Genomic DNA, 16197 nt, shown 5'->3' with positions numbered 1-16197 from the left:
CCTTGCAATGCCACAACACTTAATTCTTAGCACATGTACTATGTTGTTCATGGGACGTAATGCTGACTTGATTTTTAACCTGTTTACAGCAAGAAGAATTGATGTTAGGTGATCCTTGCCTTAAAGATCTGAAAAAAGGAGATATAATACAGATTCAGAGAAGAGGCTTTTATATTTGTGATCAGCCATATGAGCCTATTAGGTGAGCAACTGGAAACTCATTCGTTTCGTTTATCCATTTGGTATGCTCTCCCGTAGAATTAGATAAGTGTGTTATGGCCATTGCAGAGTTTCACAGCCCAAATTCCCATATTTATACTCATATTCCAAACGCTCCTGTTTTGCCAGGAGTCCACGTAGATAAAAAATTAGAGGCTTGTGGAATGCATTTCACAAAAGTAAATAGAGGAGTGCCTTTGGAACAGAATGATTAGAAAAGAGAGTGTGTGTAGCTCTTGTGTGTCCTCTTGAACAAACTGAACAGCAGGCAGCCTGTTCTCTGTAATATCAGGCTATATATACCCCCCCATTTGTTGAACCATGCAGATAACAAAATGTAAAGGTTTTATCTATTCGTTATTATTATACTTCTAACTCCATTTTAGCATAATTCTATTGCTGCACTGAATTTTCATGAGGCTTGACATTTCACCACAAATAGTTGGTTTTTGTGTGTGTTTGCCTTCTATTCTTCTGCACATTTCACCAAGACACATACCAGTTGACAGCCATCAAACCCTTGATATGTCGGCGCTTCATGGAAAAAATGAGGAAATGCATGCTGCTATCCTCAGGCAACTAGGCCATTACTCTCTGGCATATCATATTGTGCTGAAAGTCACCACTCTTCAGCCTGATCCAGCACTCGGCACTCATCGCTATGCCTGGCTGGATGGAGATGCATGCTTTGGATAAGCATCTGGGGGTGCATCCCACTGAAAATAGGGCAGTGCGGAGCGACAGCTGTGAATTGGAATGCAGAGGTTGGCTATCTGCACTGCATTTGTTTCAATAGGATTCACATCTCATCCACATTGTGCCCCCGCTGCTCAACTAAGCATAATTGGGTTGGGGCACAGGAGCACCATTCTGGTTTCCTTGGCAATGGACACATATTTTCTCTTCTTATACTGGCTTCCCATGGCACTTGGCCCTTTGTGAAATGGCAGATAACTGAAAAATTGCTGTAAATAAGAAACCTGTTTTATCAGAGGTTCAAAAGCTTTGGGGACGCCTCAGATTAGTTACTATTTTGCTAGACTGATACCATTAGGAGAGCAGCAAGACCACAAACAGTAAGCAGATATTGATGCTGAAATAAATTACAAGTTTGTCCAGCTGGGGGTATTACTATTTTTATAATTTTCATATGTGCATTTATTTCTATACAAATACATGTTCTTTTGATATGTATAAAATTACAACCAGTGTGAAAAGAACTACATAGATCTAAGCAATGCACTGTAGCACACCTTTACCTGGAGTAAGTCCCACTGAACCATGGGAGATTTGCCTGATAAGTATGCATAGGACTAAGTTACATATCCCATTAACGTAGCAGGGAAATTGAGCTCACGCTTAACCCTTTCTCACATTGGAATTTAGATGCTTGTATTTTAGGAGTGTCATATTCACATTTTCTATATTATGCCAATCAATGGGAGATAATCACGAAAAAACCAATTGATGTAATCTTTGTAGCCCATACAGCTGTAAAGAAGCCCCATGCATTTTGATTTATATCCCTGATGGGCATACAAAAGAAATGCCAACATCTGGATCTAAGGAGAAAACCAAAGCAGAAACGGCAAAGAAAGAGGTAAGGAAACCTAGTGTATTTTGATTGTTCGTCAGAAGGATGTTTGGGATGCCTGGCATAACTGTAGAACAGGTGTAGAATGGAGGAGACCTGGCTTGACAGCAGCACATATAAAAAGAACTCCAGGTTTATAGTCTTGTCATATAAGTCATCATCATCAGAAACTGAACATGAGTCAGCAATCTTACCTGACTGCAAAAAGACTGATTCAGTTTTATGCTGCTTTAATAGAACCATGGTTGCCAAGTCATAAGAAGTAACACTTCCACTTTATTCTGTACTGGTCTCACCTCATCTGGAGTACTGTGTCCAGTGCTGACCCCTGCCTTTGAAGAAGGATATAGACAAATTGGGATGGGTTCAGATGAGGGCAGTGAAGATGGTCAGGTGTTTGGCAAACTACACTGCTATAAAAGTGTTCCAGGTTTTAAACAGCACAGAACTAGTAATCAGACTTGGGAAACACCTGTGCTAACCAAAGTTGATTTATTTTAGTTTATTTTCAGTTCTTCTCCTCCTTTGCAAACATTGGATGCTATCCTGTTCTGGGTGGGTGGAGGATAAAAGAGACATTTGTAGTAGGTCTTTGCATATTGAAGTGCCCTGACCAACTTTGCTGTGGTTCTACTTGAAACGGCAAGTTTTTCACCAGTAGTGTTTTAATTCTCTTTCATCCAGTTTGATTCATTGTAAAGACATGTATTTGTTCTTTTTTCCAAGGCTGGTACTGCGCCGAAAGGACGATCTGCTCCACTTGTGGCTGACGCTTCTCATGCTGCAGCCCCTGCTTCAGTCGAAGACCACTTGGCTCTTTACAGCAAGGTGTCTGCCCAGGGGGATGCAGTTCGTGAATTGAAATCAAAGAAAGCAGCAAAGGAAGAAGTTGATGTTGCCGTGAAACAGCTGCTAGCCTTGAAAGCAGAATACAAGGAGAAGACGGGTCAAGACTACAAGCCTGGGAATCCTCCGGTCGCTGCAGTTCAGGCCCAGCCTTCCAAGTGTGAGGCTGCCAGTGCCACCCATCTAGACAGCAAGTCTCTTTATGATAAAGTAGCTGAGCAAGGGGAAGTGGTTCGAAAGCTAAAAGCAGAAAAAGTGCCCAAGGTTAGTGTTTGAAGAATAAGCCTGGATAAGAAGGAATTGAGAAGTGATTGTTGCAACCTTTTATCAGGTGGATGATAGATCTGTCTTTTCTGTTATTTATAAAAGTAGATAGACAAAGAATAACTCCTTGGGCAGGACTACCACTAACCTTAAGAGAACAGGAGAAGTTGGGGATGATAAACATAGGTCTGGCAGGAGAGAAAAGGGATTTTTTTTAAAAACCATCTATGGTAGAAGTGTCAAAAGATAAAATATTAATTAAAAGTGGTGGTGATTAATTCTGCCCCCCCCCATTAATGTCCCCAAAATAATGGCCCTCTGGTATCTTTGCTGAACTATGTGAAAGTGGATATTGCACCAATTTTCTGGACGGGGTGGAGATCAGTGTTGCACTATGGCGAACATTCCGTCTGCACAAGCATTGCAGCTTGCCAGAAAAGAACGATCCCCCTTCTCCTGCTCTGGTGTATTCACCTTGCGACTTCCCTCTCTGCTGCACTAATGTGATCCAAAGGAAAGCACAGCAATACATTTGGCACCAGATTGGCTGCAGGAGTTGCTGAAAGGAGGCATACAAGGTGCCATCCATCTGTCTTAGGGACTCTATTCTGGATTTGTGTAGGATTTACTCCTTAGCCTTTTCTTCTCCCAGATATACCCTGCAAAGCAGCAGAGGTTTACCATCAGAGTCTCCCTTCTCCTAGCTGGGCTACCTTCCCAGGTTGACGAACCCCATCTTATTACATACCTGAATCCATCCCATAGAATACAAATAAAACTTCAGTTAAGGAGCACTCTATGCAAAGCAAAACCTTAGTTGTTGGTTGCATTCAAATAGCTTCATTAAGTGAAGAGCATATGACGATTTATGGGTTCTAATAAGCCTCTTACTGATTTTTTCTTTTTGTCAACTTGATTGTGTGTATCTTAACTATCGTATCTACTTTGCTACATGCTTTTCTGTCTTTTCCTCTCTTTTTAACTGTTCTTTCGCTTCCTGTTGTAGGATCAAATAGATGCTGCTGTGAAAGTGCTTTTAGCTCTGAAAGCGGAATATAAGCAAAAGACAGGCCAGGAATACAAACCTGGAAACCCAGCAAAGAGTTTGCTTCCTAGTTCAGCTCCTTCTGCTCTTCCTTCTTCCATGCCCCTCTGTCCAGTAGTCTGCAAAGCTCTTTACAGCAAAGTGGCAGAACAAGGCGAAGTGGTTCGTAGACTTAAGTCAGAGAAAGCAGCAAAGGTATAATGGCCATGACAGCAGAAAGAGTGCTGAACGTTATGTTTTTAAGATGCATGATTAGGTCCTTGAGCAATTCACAAAATTTAAAAAATTGTATTCTATTTTTTTCAGTATTTTTATTTTTACTTTTGCAAAGTATTACGCAATATTTGGTTTCTCTCCATTTTCACTTATTGCATGCAAGACAGATGATTATTTTGTCCAAGCAGAACAAAACTTTGATATCAAAGCTAACAGTTAAATTTATTTGTAGATTGATTATTTTATCATTTGCACTAGCCCACTTAGTCTTCAGTTTCATATTGGAAAATTTTGCATTAAACTTTTCCATTCTTAACCGATACGTTTCTTGTATTATCTCTCTGCTTCAGGATCAGATAGATGCTGCTGTGAAAGTGCTTCTTGCTCTAAAAGCAGAATATAAGCAAAAGACAGGCCAAGATTATAAACCTGGACATCCACCTGCAGTTCCTCTTTCCTCTTCCTGCTCCTCCTCTTCTTCCTCCTCCCTGTCCTCTTGTGCTTCTGATCCTGCTCCTCTGTCCTGCAATGGTTTGACATCTTCTAGCCCAGTAGACAGAAAGGTTCTGTACAATAAAGTAGTTGAACAAGGCGAGCTGGTACGGAGACTCAAAGCCGAAAAGGTGTCCAAGGTAGAATAGTGGTTTTATTATGCATGTGGTTTCAAATCTGTGTTTTTTCTCTGTTCATCAGCTGTGCATCATTCTGATTTTGGCAGAAGTTTTTTTCAAGGGACCAGGAAGTCAAGGTTGTATATTGTGCTGTTGTTTCACTCCCGCAACACACTTCTGCTTGTGCAACAGTACAGCCCCTGCACACCCTCAAAATCAGTTCCAGAGGGTTGGAAGATCCTCCGCAGCAGATTTTGGGGGCAAATGGGAGTAGGAGAGGAAGGTGAAAATTTTGTTGGCCAGCATTGGATGCAACTCTCAGTAACTGCTAATACTTTTCTCCATATATCTGGATCCCATTGTGGGGGAAACAAGGCCATTTTGAGGGAGCAAAGGAGCAGAAAGGACTCTGCCAATATAAAATCTATTGCAAATCTATGTAGTGTTGTTAACATACCCTTGGATATGCAGGCAGGAAACTAGAGGTATATACATGCATAACTCTTGGAATTGTGACATGAATGCTCTGCCAATAATACTTCCCATAGGATAAAGTGGATGAAGCTGTAAAACTCCTCCTTTCCCTAAAAGCGGAATATAAAGAAAAGACTGGTCAGGATTATAAGCCAGGACAGTTACCAGCACCTCAGGCACATGCCTTAAACCAGCCGGCAAGCACAGAAACCAGTGGCCCTGACTCTGCAGAAGCAAAAGCTCTCTTTAACAAGGTTGCTCTCCAAGGAGAAGAGGTCCGGAAATTGAAAGCGGAGAAGGCGGAAAAGGTAATACTGTTTATTAACAGTTTAACGTGTTTGAGTGGATCCTGGGATACTCATCACGTTTCCTTTAACTTAAAATTTATGCTAATATCCTGACCTGCAGTTGCAAGATGGTCCCTTTTCAGTGTCAAGTATTCTGCAGGTATGCATCTGGAGAAATTTGGAATTTCGCAGCATTTGTAAAATGTAAAAGCATCCTCTCTTAATTCAGCCTATTCTCCTTTCACTCGGTAGCGTATCATGAGCATTTATCGCCACCTTCTGGCCAAAGGCAGAAAAAGGAGTTTGAGGGAAGGAGCCACTCCAGCTTTTTTTCTCCTGCCTTTCATTGACGTGTTCATCTTTACTTCAGCTCCTGACAACATTTGTCCTCTATTTTTCTATTTTCAGACCCCTGGTGATCTTTCAATGCAATCCACAAATATCCTAGACATACATTCATACAAATGATTGTTGCAATATGAGGCTAACTGTGTATGTTGATGTCATTGTTCTGTTTTGCACAATGCTGAAGACCTTATGCCTCTTAATATCAGTTGCTGGATTCCTAATTGAGGAAGGAGCCTGCTTCGCAGGCCTGTCTGATTGGCCACTGTGAGAACAGAATGATAGACTACATAGGCCTTTCTTAGGTTTTAGTTTCAGTCTTACTTCATCATTATATTACTGTTTGCATAGTAAATGTCCACAGCATTGGCCCAGGTTCACTCAGAGAGCTTCATGGCTAAGCAGGGATTTGGACCCTGGTCTCCCAGAGTTCAGCACTAACCATTATGCCTGGCTGTCTGGCTGTCCCCTCCCTTTCTGGTTGCCTAATATGAAATCAGACCAGTGGTCCAGTAGACTGGTATTGTCTGCTCAAGCTGTCAGCAGCTCTCAAAAATGCTGCGCAAACCTCTACCAGTGATCCTGTTTCCTGATGATGTTTTGCACCGAGTGTGAACTTTCTGTGAATTATATTCCATACTACTGAGTTACATGTCCTAACAAGGAATAGTACACATATTTTGGCTACAGAATGTGAGGATTCCACTTTCAGGACTCTTCGGGGGTTGCTTTTATGTTGATTATAGCCTCTTGCCAGATGTCTCAAAGCATTTGGGTAGTTTTAGTTCTAACACCAAACAATGGTGCTTTTACCTCTCTCATGAAATCTCCTTGGTTAGTAATTGACTGTGGTTTTTCCTCAAACTGCACTTTGCTGTGACACCAAAAGAAGAAAAGCATAGTTGGTTCAAGCTTTGCAAACCAGGATTGAAAACTTGCTTTCCAATCTTACTTTGCTGGTTCGGATATGACTGCTAATCACGTCTTGCAGAAGTTTCATTGAAGTTCTCCCTTTCAGCCTGCTTTCTGTAGTTTCCCCAGTACGTATAATTATTGTACCTTGCCTATTCTATGCAGCTAACTATTATTTCATTTCTTTTTGGTTACCTGTGTTTCCATGGAAATGGTGTCCTCCCCAAGGATAAGATTGATGCTGCAGTGCAAGAGCTGCTTCAATTGAAGGCGCAGTACAAGACACTGGCGGGAATAGACTATAAACCAGTCTCTGCAACTGGAGCAGAAGACAAAGACAAGAGGAAGAAAGAGAAAGAGAACAAATCCGAGAAGCAAAATAAGCAGCAGAAGCAGAATGAGGGCCAAAAGAAAGAATCACAGAAAGACCAAAGTGGTGGCAGCAACTTATCCTCAAATGGACCAGGAGATGGTCAGGGACCTAAGAAACAAACCAGGTGAAATTTCTACTTAAAATATAGTCTGGGCTATGCAGGGTAAAGGAAATAATGTAGTGTTAAAATTGGTATTGTGCTATAAGGGAGATAATGAAGGCAAAAAACAACAACACCCCAACCCTGCTGGGTTGTTTTTACGTTAAAACGTTATAAATCTGTTCTTTTGTTGGGCTTGGATCCCTTCTAACTATTGCAACGTCACTATCAACTTGTTTGCTAGGTTTTGGGTAGAATACACAAAATAGACAGTCCTTGTCCAGACTGCCTACAACAAAAGCCAAGGAAAAGGAGCTAATATGGACGTAATTAAGTTGGTAGCAGAAGTATCTTGGGGGTTGTGGTAGTCCATGGGAGAGAGTCTTTGAGTAAAATTGTGGCTTATAGGAATCGTATATAGGAAGCTGGCCTGGCAAAAGCATGGAGATGTTTCAGGTGAAAGAAATAGCAAATGTGAAAGGGGGAAGGGATTTTTCTTTTCATAAGTATGTATTTTTCCTGACACCATGAGAGCAAAAAGAGAACTACCCAGTTGCGGGGCATGAGGTAGGGCACCACTCCTGCCCTGTCCTCCTGGCTGCTTGCTGGGATCAAGTGAGGACAAGGTAGCACTAGATTGGCACCATCAGCTCAGTGCTCCTGTGCCCCATCCGGGTCCCACTGAGCAGCAGCGACACAGCTCAGAGGGTGGCATAGTGGTGCTCCAGTCCTCCTCACAATGACTGGAGCTACCAGAACACTCGCTGGGGTTTTCCCCCTTCACATTTAATATGCTCTTTCCCCACTAATTGTATTGTTATTTGAGGGAGCTTGTCAGCTTGAAGACTCTTGCCGTTATATAATAAATTTGCCTGTTTAAATTCATTGAAATGTTTAAACATTTTAATTCATGTCTGCATAGTTTTAACAGTTTTTTGAAATAAAACAAAATATTTAAAGTGGGCTGTTGCTTTATTAATTATGGCGGTTGTTTTTGAGGCTAAGATTATGCTTCTATCTTTCTAATATACGACAGGTTGGGGCTAGAGGCTAAGAAGGAAGAGAATCTATCTGACTGGTATTCTCAGGCAAGTATATCTTGAGTTTTACCTGGGAGTGCTCTTTCTTCAAAATAATGTACTCTTAAGAACAGTTTTTGCAGCTAAACTGCAATCAAGAACGAACCTTGGTTGCAGCTCCTGGCTTGTCTAAAGTGGTTGCTTGGCATCAGATTTAATGCTAAACCAAACCATGGCTCAGCCCCAGCCTGTGCAGCAGCCACAGGAAAAGGGTGCAGTGGTTGAGATCCATATGTTTGCTTACTCGCTCTAAGCAATGTCTTGCCTTAGTGTTACATGCAAGCCGGTCTCTACATAGGTGCATTTGGATATTTATGGTTCTAATAAAAGATAAACACCTTTCGTACGTGAATGTTCAGTGCTCACTTCCATTGAAAGTCATGCGTTCAATTTTATTTCTATTTGATACTTTTAAAACTTGCTGCCGACAACTCGATTTTCATGGCACTGAAACATTGATATTTCCTTTAAAAGGTGATCACAAAATCAGAGATGATTGAATACTACGATGTGAGTGGCTGTTACATTCTCCGTCCCTGGGCTTTTTCCATCTGGGAAAGCATCAAAGAGTTTTTTGATGGTGAAATCAAGAAACTTGGTGTGGAAAACTGCTACTTTCCAATGTTCGTATCCCAGGCTGCGTTGGAAAAGGAGAAGACACACATTGCTGATTTTGCCCCGGAGGTAATCTTATATTACATTATTAATAATAATGTATGGAATTTAAGTTTACAATTATGAGCTTCAATTGATAAACAGAATTCACATGTGTCACAATAATTTTTTAAAAACAAAATCGTACCCACCGTATTATTAAGAATGACATGAAATATATTTATAAAAAGTAGTATTTTCTAAACTTTTACATTCATTGATTTCAGGTTGCCTGGGTTACAAGATCTGGCAAAACAGAGCTGGCTGAACCAATAGCTGTACGTCCTACTAGTGAAACAGGTACAGTCTTACAGATTTAAAATAAAATACTACAGCTAAATAGTCCCTCTTTCCTATCAATTAGTGATGTTGGCTTTTGTAATAACTGAAGTTCATCTACTCATGAATGAAAGCAGGTAGAGTAGGGGAGAAATCAAGTATTTTGTTATCAAGAAGTGTGGTGTAGTGGTTAGAGTTGTAGCTGTGAAGCTCACTGAGCGACCTTGGGCCATGTCACTCACTCTTAGCCTAACCTACCTCACAGGGTTGTAGTGAAGATTTCTGTGCACGTCACCTTGAGCTCCTTCAAGGAAAGCTGGGACATAAATGCAATGAATAAAATGCAATAAATAAAATAAGGAAGAAACAAGATCAACAACATGTTCTCATGTATTTAAATTTTAAATATAAAGGATTAGCCTAACACTTAGGGTAATATCCAGCAACATGCCAGCAGATAGGATGGGATTTCCCTTTCCTCTCCTTTCTCCCCAATTTGCAAACGGGGGGGTTCTAGGGGGAGGGTAGGAAGGACAAGTCACATTGCACCAGTGGAAGCGCAAATAGGCTGACATCACTGGAGGTCCCCTTAGTTCACACAGGTATTATTATGCACCAATAGTTAGCATAGTAGCTACGTGCTTTCTGAAAATATTCTCCTTTTTTTTGCAGTAATGTATCCTGCCTATGCAAAGTGGGTTCAATCACACAGGGATCTCCCCATCAAACTTAATCAGTGGTGCAATGTTGTGGTAAGTGAAAGATATTCCGGATATTTGCTGTGCTTTACCCAATATGCTCATTCTTAATCAATCAATCAATCAATCAGCAATCACCAAAACCCGCTTTTTAAATTAAGTTGTGGGTTGTTAGAATGTATAGTCTTTGTGGGGAGAAATTGCCATATTTTTTCACCTGGCACTTCTTGTGTTGAAGGATTTGATTCTTATCTTATGCTCTGAATATTTCTTCATTGCTGCTTTCCACATCCTAACAAACACCATGTTGAATGAAAAAAATGTGGTATGTAGTGCGCACATTTTGGGAATCTCTACAGGCCTGAACTGTGACAGCCGTTGCGATATACAGTGGTACCTCGGGTTACATATGCTTCAGGTTAAAGACGCTCTCAGCATATGAGAATATAGCATTTTTATATTGAAAACAAATGGCAGTTAAAATGATCTCTAGTTCCTTTTGTGTGAATAGTAGGTTTCTTAACAATATGTAAAATCTAGGTAGCACTAGCAGAAGCCAGCACAAGAACTCTCTCTAGGTTCATTGGGACCCCACCCTGGCACAAACTCCATGTCGTCCCCAAATCTAATCTGGAGGGTTTGGGAAACTCCAGAACAAATTTAGGGGTAGCAGAGGGGTTGAAAGTTTCTTGTACTGATGGAGCCTTAGCCTTTGCATTTCGTTAATTACAACTGACTATCCCTTTGAATTCGTATAGTATAATGCATCATTGAAAAATAGAACTTTGAGCAATGCTAAATTATACATTTAAAACAAGTTCATTAATGACGACAACAACTTTAACTTTTCATGACACTCTGTTTTTTGTTTGTTTGTTTTGTATTGCAGCGCTGGGAGTTCAAACATCCACAGCCTTTCTTGCGTACTCGTGAATTCCTGTGGCAGGAGGGACACACAGCGTTTGCAACTTACGAAGAGGCAGCAGAAGAGGTACAGGGCACAGATTAAGTTAAACAAACTTCATTCTTCACCATCCACCATTCAAGGAAAATTTGGAATTGTTGTATCTGTGGGTGGAGGGAATCCACTTCGTATTTCAGCATAATTGAGGGAAAACAGTGAAGCTTCTTTTCTTCAGTATGTTCGAAAACGCTAATAACACAGAGAGATTATATGAAAAGTAGATGCAGTGTTAAATTGTGTTGGACGTTGTTTTCCCATGGTGTGATATACAAGAATTAATTTGAATCTCATTGGCTTGTTGTTATTTCGGACATGAAATAACACAACTAGTGAACTATCATAGTTACAAAGGACAGATAATTTCATGTCCGAGAGCCACTATCTGTTGTCGGATAGGATTCGGTGGTTATTGCTAGAGCTTTAAACTGTAAATGCTAAATTTTTATTTGATAGCCGCCATAAATTATTAGGATTTGAGAAGGCCATTCATATTTATCCTTGGCTTTCCTATGATTCTACCAAATGGTTAAGTAATACTTTTGGCATATAGCTTAGTCTAAACTTCTACAAACTGTTTTTTATTACTTGTCTCAGGTATTACAGATCCTTGATCTCTATGCTCGTGTGTATGAAGAGCTTCTGGCAATTCCTGTCGTGAAAGGAAGAAAGACAGAAAAGGAGAAGTTTGCAGGCGGAGATTATACAACTACCATTGAGGCATTTATATCCGCCAGTGGGCGAGGCATCCAGGTATGTTCTGATAAAAACATTTTATATACTTCATTAATATGTAGGAAGACGTTTTCTGAATTTTGTTTATTGTTGCCTTTTTTTAGGGAGCAACTTCTCATCACTTGGGACAGAATTTTTCAAAGATGTTTGAGATTGTCTTTGAAGATCCCAGGATACCAGGAGAGAAGCAATTTGCTTATCAGAACTCTTGGGGTATCACAACGCGGACCATTGGCGTAATGACCATGATTCATGGAGATAACATGGGTCTAGTACTACCTCCCAGGGTTGCTTCTGTTCAGGTGAGCAAAATCACATTGATACATTGATACTAGTGCCAATTCATCTCTCTTTTCCCTCCTATTTTCTAGAATGGTGGTGGTGATGGGGTGTTGAATCCAGACTAAGATAGTTACACTTAGATTCCATTAAATTAGTTTAATGGAAACTTAAGTGTAAGTCACGACTAAATTGCCCCATAGATTTGCGTAAGAAATAAGCACAACTAACTTAGTCTGGCTCCAAGTCACTGAGTTGACTGGCAAATAATCTTAATGCTTGTGCAGCTGCTGATGTCCTCTGACTGTATCTTTAAGATGTGGAGGGAAATAGAGAGAGGATGGGGAAATCTTGCGGCAGCCTGCTTCTGTCCACTGGGTGGCAAGCAGAAAGAGGGCATTCTTACTGCATTATGAAACAGCCTCCTGAGAGATCTGGCAGACACCTTTACTTAGGTGTTTTCACCCTCAATCGACAACACCTTTTTGCTCCAACACACATTTACTGGCCCTTAATTCTGAAGGACTGAGCCATATGAAGCTGCCTGGGTTCTGAAATCTTCAGGGGAGGCACTTCTCTGAGTCCAGCCTCCCTCACAGGGACATTTGGTGGGCATTTTGGAGAGGACCTTCTCAGTGGCTGCTCCCAGACTTTGGAACTCTCTTTCTGGAGGCTGTGTTTGCTCTCTCCTTGTCCTTCTAGCAGCATCTGAGAACTTTCTTTGGGAACTAACTGCTTTTAAGGAAAGGTATCCTAATGGTATGCTGTACTGTTTTCCCCATCTGCGTTTTAATAGATGTGCTTTAATTCCATGGGTAGTTTAATGGCTTTTTATTTATTTATTAATTTTAATTTTTTATTGGAATTTTATTTACAACATAACACAACCCCCCCATACACATTAAACATGAGCATAACATACAGTGAACATAACATACAACAATGCAAACAACCAAATAAAAGACTTCCTTTATCCTGTATCCGGCCTCCTTATTCTTATAAACTGTGTCCTTTATGAATAATTATTAAGATTTTTCTAATTATAACTTAAATATCCACAAAGTCTCCTGCAGACATTAATCAAAACAAGTCCAGGTATGTATTTTAGGGCACTGTTTTGTGAAGTATTCTCTGCATTTTCCCCATGCTTTTTGAAACTCCTGTTTAATGTGATCTCGAATTGCCTCTGTTAATCTAGACAGTTCAATATACTCTTAACAGTTTCTCTTGCTATTCCTTTTCTGTTGGCACAGTTTCTTTTTTCCAGTTTAATTACTTTTTAAACAGCAACCTTTTATATGTTTTAAGCTGTGTGTGTTTTATCTGCATTTATTTTAATTTTTGTGAGTGCCTTGAGTCCTAGTTCTGGGAAACAATAAAATAAATCAATACAATAAATACATGTATAAATAATTCTGCTCAGTGAGTGCTTGGTCACTGTTTCAGTGTATATTTATAAAATTTTAATGCAGTTGATTTTATTGCAGCACTGCTTCAATAGTCCTTTTGCTTCAAAACTGATGGTTTTAAGAGCAATCTACAAGTTTAGGGCCTACATATTGTAATTCTTGCAAACAGCATTTTTGTTAATGCTCCTAACTCAATCATTGCATCACCACTCAGGTTGTGATTATTCCCTGTGGAATCACCAATTCGCTTTCGGAAGAAGACAAGGAGGCCCTGATGGCAAAGTGTACTGAATACCGTAAGCAGCTATTCAGTGCCAATATCCGTGCGCGTGTTGACTTGAGAGAGAACTATTCACCTGGATGGAAATTCAATCACTGGGAGCTTAAGGTAAATGTTGTTCAGTTCTGTTCTCCTTTGATGCATTCCTCATTGTCAGCCTTTCCTTGAATGCATCATTCAGTAGTATATGCAGAAGGAAAATGGGAGTTACCAATTACCGACAATAGACCCTCCTTCTTATGAACTTTCCCCTAAGTACATGTCATCTGTTCTTTATTTTCCAGTTCTGATGAGTTCATCTACTTCAAGAGTGCCTGTGTAATAAAGTATCCAACCTCTTAGTATTGACTCACTCACACTGTCTTACTTCTAGGCTGGGAAAGAGTAATAGCTAGAGTTTTTGCAGTGTAAACTAAACTTTCAGGATGTCATCTTATTGGAGACATGCTATCAATACTGGTCTGGTTTGCATGCCACTTTAAACCATAATCGCACTAAACTGTGCTGCTGGGAACTGAAACTTGGTTTGGCTTAGCTTTGCATCCAAGCCCAGAGTCAGAGTTTGTTTTCCTTGAAGCAAAGCATGATCTGTCTGGAAGGTTTGTACTTGGCTTTCTACTTGTAGTTTGGGGGAAACAAAGAACATGAACCTGGATGTAAAGCTAAGCTGCAACGTGGCTTGGCTGTTAGCAGTGCAACAGGAGCAGAAGAGGAATAAAGCACCTGTGATACCTGCAGTGGGTGCCTTCACCTTTAAACCATAGTTTAAAGATTTGGTTTAAAGTGACACATTTGTTTTATATTATTCTGGAGTGTGGAATAATTTGCATTTTTGCCAGGTGTAAGTTTCTTGACTATAACCCGGGGTAGCCCCTTCCCTGAAATAGTTTTGTGTTCCACTTAAGCAAGGTAGACAGATGTAAAGAAGTGTATAAAACGCTCTGTTCATGGCCTCCGCTTTTTCTTTTTCTTTTTAGGGTGTTCCAATCAGGCTTGAAGTGGGTCCACGAGATATGAAAAATCATCAGTTTGTAGCTGTTAGACGAGACACAGGAGAGAAGCTGACTTTTGCTGAAAATGAAGCAGTGGACCAGCTGAGACGTGTTCTGGACAAAATCCAGACGAACCTTTTTGACAGGTTGAGTTTGGGCGAGGCTGTCTTCTGACATATTTGCTTCTTATGCTATGTGTTTCATTCATCTGTCTGTCGTTTCATGGGTTTCCAAAGAAATGAGGAAATGAACTGAGGATCAGAGCACAACTAGATTTAACATTCACTTACCCACCCTGCCTGGATTGCACTGAATGCATGGCAAACTGAGCTGTCTGAATCACCCTCACCAATGATCTCAATGTTTCCCAATAGCTTGCACTGGTGGGGGGTGGGGAATGGTCGAGTGAAACCCCCAAATGGGCGCAATGAAGAGACTAAAAAAAAAAGACTAGAAAGGGGGAGGGGATTAAATGCAGCTCCTCCCTTCTGTGACTCTAGAACTGATTATTTGTCTATCTTCAATTCACCCCCCCCCCAATTCTCTTAGATTGCTTTGCCTGACCAGCTAGGCAAAAAAGGTCATCAGTATAGAAGTTACAGTCCTTTCTATTGGCTAATGCTGACTTTTCTCACAAAAAACTCATGCCATCTAAACTGAATACTAGCCCTTGTACTTTCAGTTTGCTCTTCCACCAGTTTTTATGGCCTGACACCCAGAGAAGGCATACTCTATATTAATGGAATCAAGCTTCTCTTGGAAGTGGATTCTAGTCCCAGATGCTTGTCCTGCACTAAGATATCACAGGACTTAAATTTGTATCCCAAGAGCTATTTTAGGTCTGCATAAGGACTTCAGTGTGCCTTGTGAATATAACACAGTCACAAATTCCCTTCATTTTCAAAAGAGGTGTGGTGTGCATTGAAGGTTTGAAGCACAGAAGCCCAAAGTCACCTTGGGCACACAGAATGAGTTGCATTGTACTTTGGGCTATTGCATTTTTATATCCCACCTTTGACAGCAGCTAAGCATGTTCCTAACCATTGTTTGGACTGCTCTGTGGACAAAAACTGGAATGTAATTAGTGGGATGCAATTCAGATGCATTCTTAAGATCTGGCTCTGTGGTTAAAGAGTTTCTTTTTACAATAAGTAAAAGCTTATGTTGACTGAATATCTACTCTTTCTCAGAGCTTCTAATGACCTAAAGAATCATATGGTGGTGGCCAATACAATGGAAGAGTTTCAGACTGCACTTGATTCGGGAAAGGTAAGAAATCTGCAGCATGATCAAGACTGGAATCCAATGTATATTTGCAGCCTTCATGAGCACGGTGTGGCTGTCTTTCAAGGAAGCATTCATAAGAATAGGCTGCAAGTTTTGTTTTTGCAAGTGAAGGCGCAATTGAGCAACACAAATTTATTCAGGGATTGCAGAATTAGCAGTTTGTACTGACCTAAAACACGAGAGTTTCTTAGGAGTCTCAGAATAATTGCAACCTCAAAAAACGCCAAATGTTAAATCAATATCACATTCCTTGGGAAT

General features: G+C 40.4%; 1 protein-coding gene across 6 annotated transcripts in view; it reads left to right on the top strand.

Moving 5' to 3' along the window:
• The window catches only part of EPRS1 (glutamyl-prolyl-tRNA synthetase 1), a 38808-nt gene that overhangs the window by 19683 nt on the left and 2928 nt on the right, over positions 1–16197 (top strand). For 2 of the 6 annotated variants that reach the window (XM_081903655.1, XM_081903656.1), the window contains 17 exons: positions 90–202; positions 1702–1819; positions 2540–2923; positions 3930–4163; positions 4535–4816; positions 5344–5577; positions 7042–7310; positions 8323–8374; positions 8840–9049; positions 9247–9319; positions 9971–10050; positions 10886–10987; positions 11555–11710; positions 11797–11994; positions 13595–13768; positions 14638–14798; positions 15843–15921. In XM_081903655.1, coding sequence (XP_081759781.1) covers positions 90–202; positions 1702–1819; positions 2540–2923; positions 3930–4163; positions 4535–4816; positions 5344–5577; positions 7042–7310; positions 8323–8374; positions 8840–9049; positions 9247–9319; positions 9971–10050; positions 10886–10987; positions 11555–11710; positions 11797–11994; positions 13595–13768; positions 14638–14798; positions 15843–15921 — 2919 coding nt within the window. The remainder of the gene's footprint in view (positions 1–89; positions 203–1701; positions 1820–2539; positions 2924–3929; positions 4164–4534; positions 4817–5343; positions 5578–7041; positions 7311–8322; positions 8375–8839; positions 9050–9246; positions 9320–9970; positions 10051–10885; positions 10988–11554; positions 11711–11796; positions 11995–13594; positions 13769–14637; positions 14799–15842; positions 15922–16197) is intronic. The other 4 variants (XM_081903657.1, XM_081903658.1, XM_081903659.1 and 1 more) reach the window with 2 other exon arrangements.

This window comes from Podarcis melisellensis (genome assembly GCF_964234715.1).
Source record: "Podarcis melisellensis genome assembly, chromosome: 3".
Taxonomy (NCBI): Eukaryota; Metazoa; Chordata; class Lepidosauria; order Squamata; family Lacertidae; genus Podarcis; species Podarcis melisellensis.
Note: the sequence above shows the minus strand (reverse complement) of the source record. Positions and strands in the feature narration are given on the sequence as shown.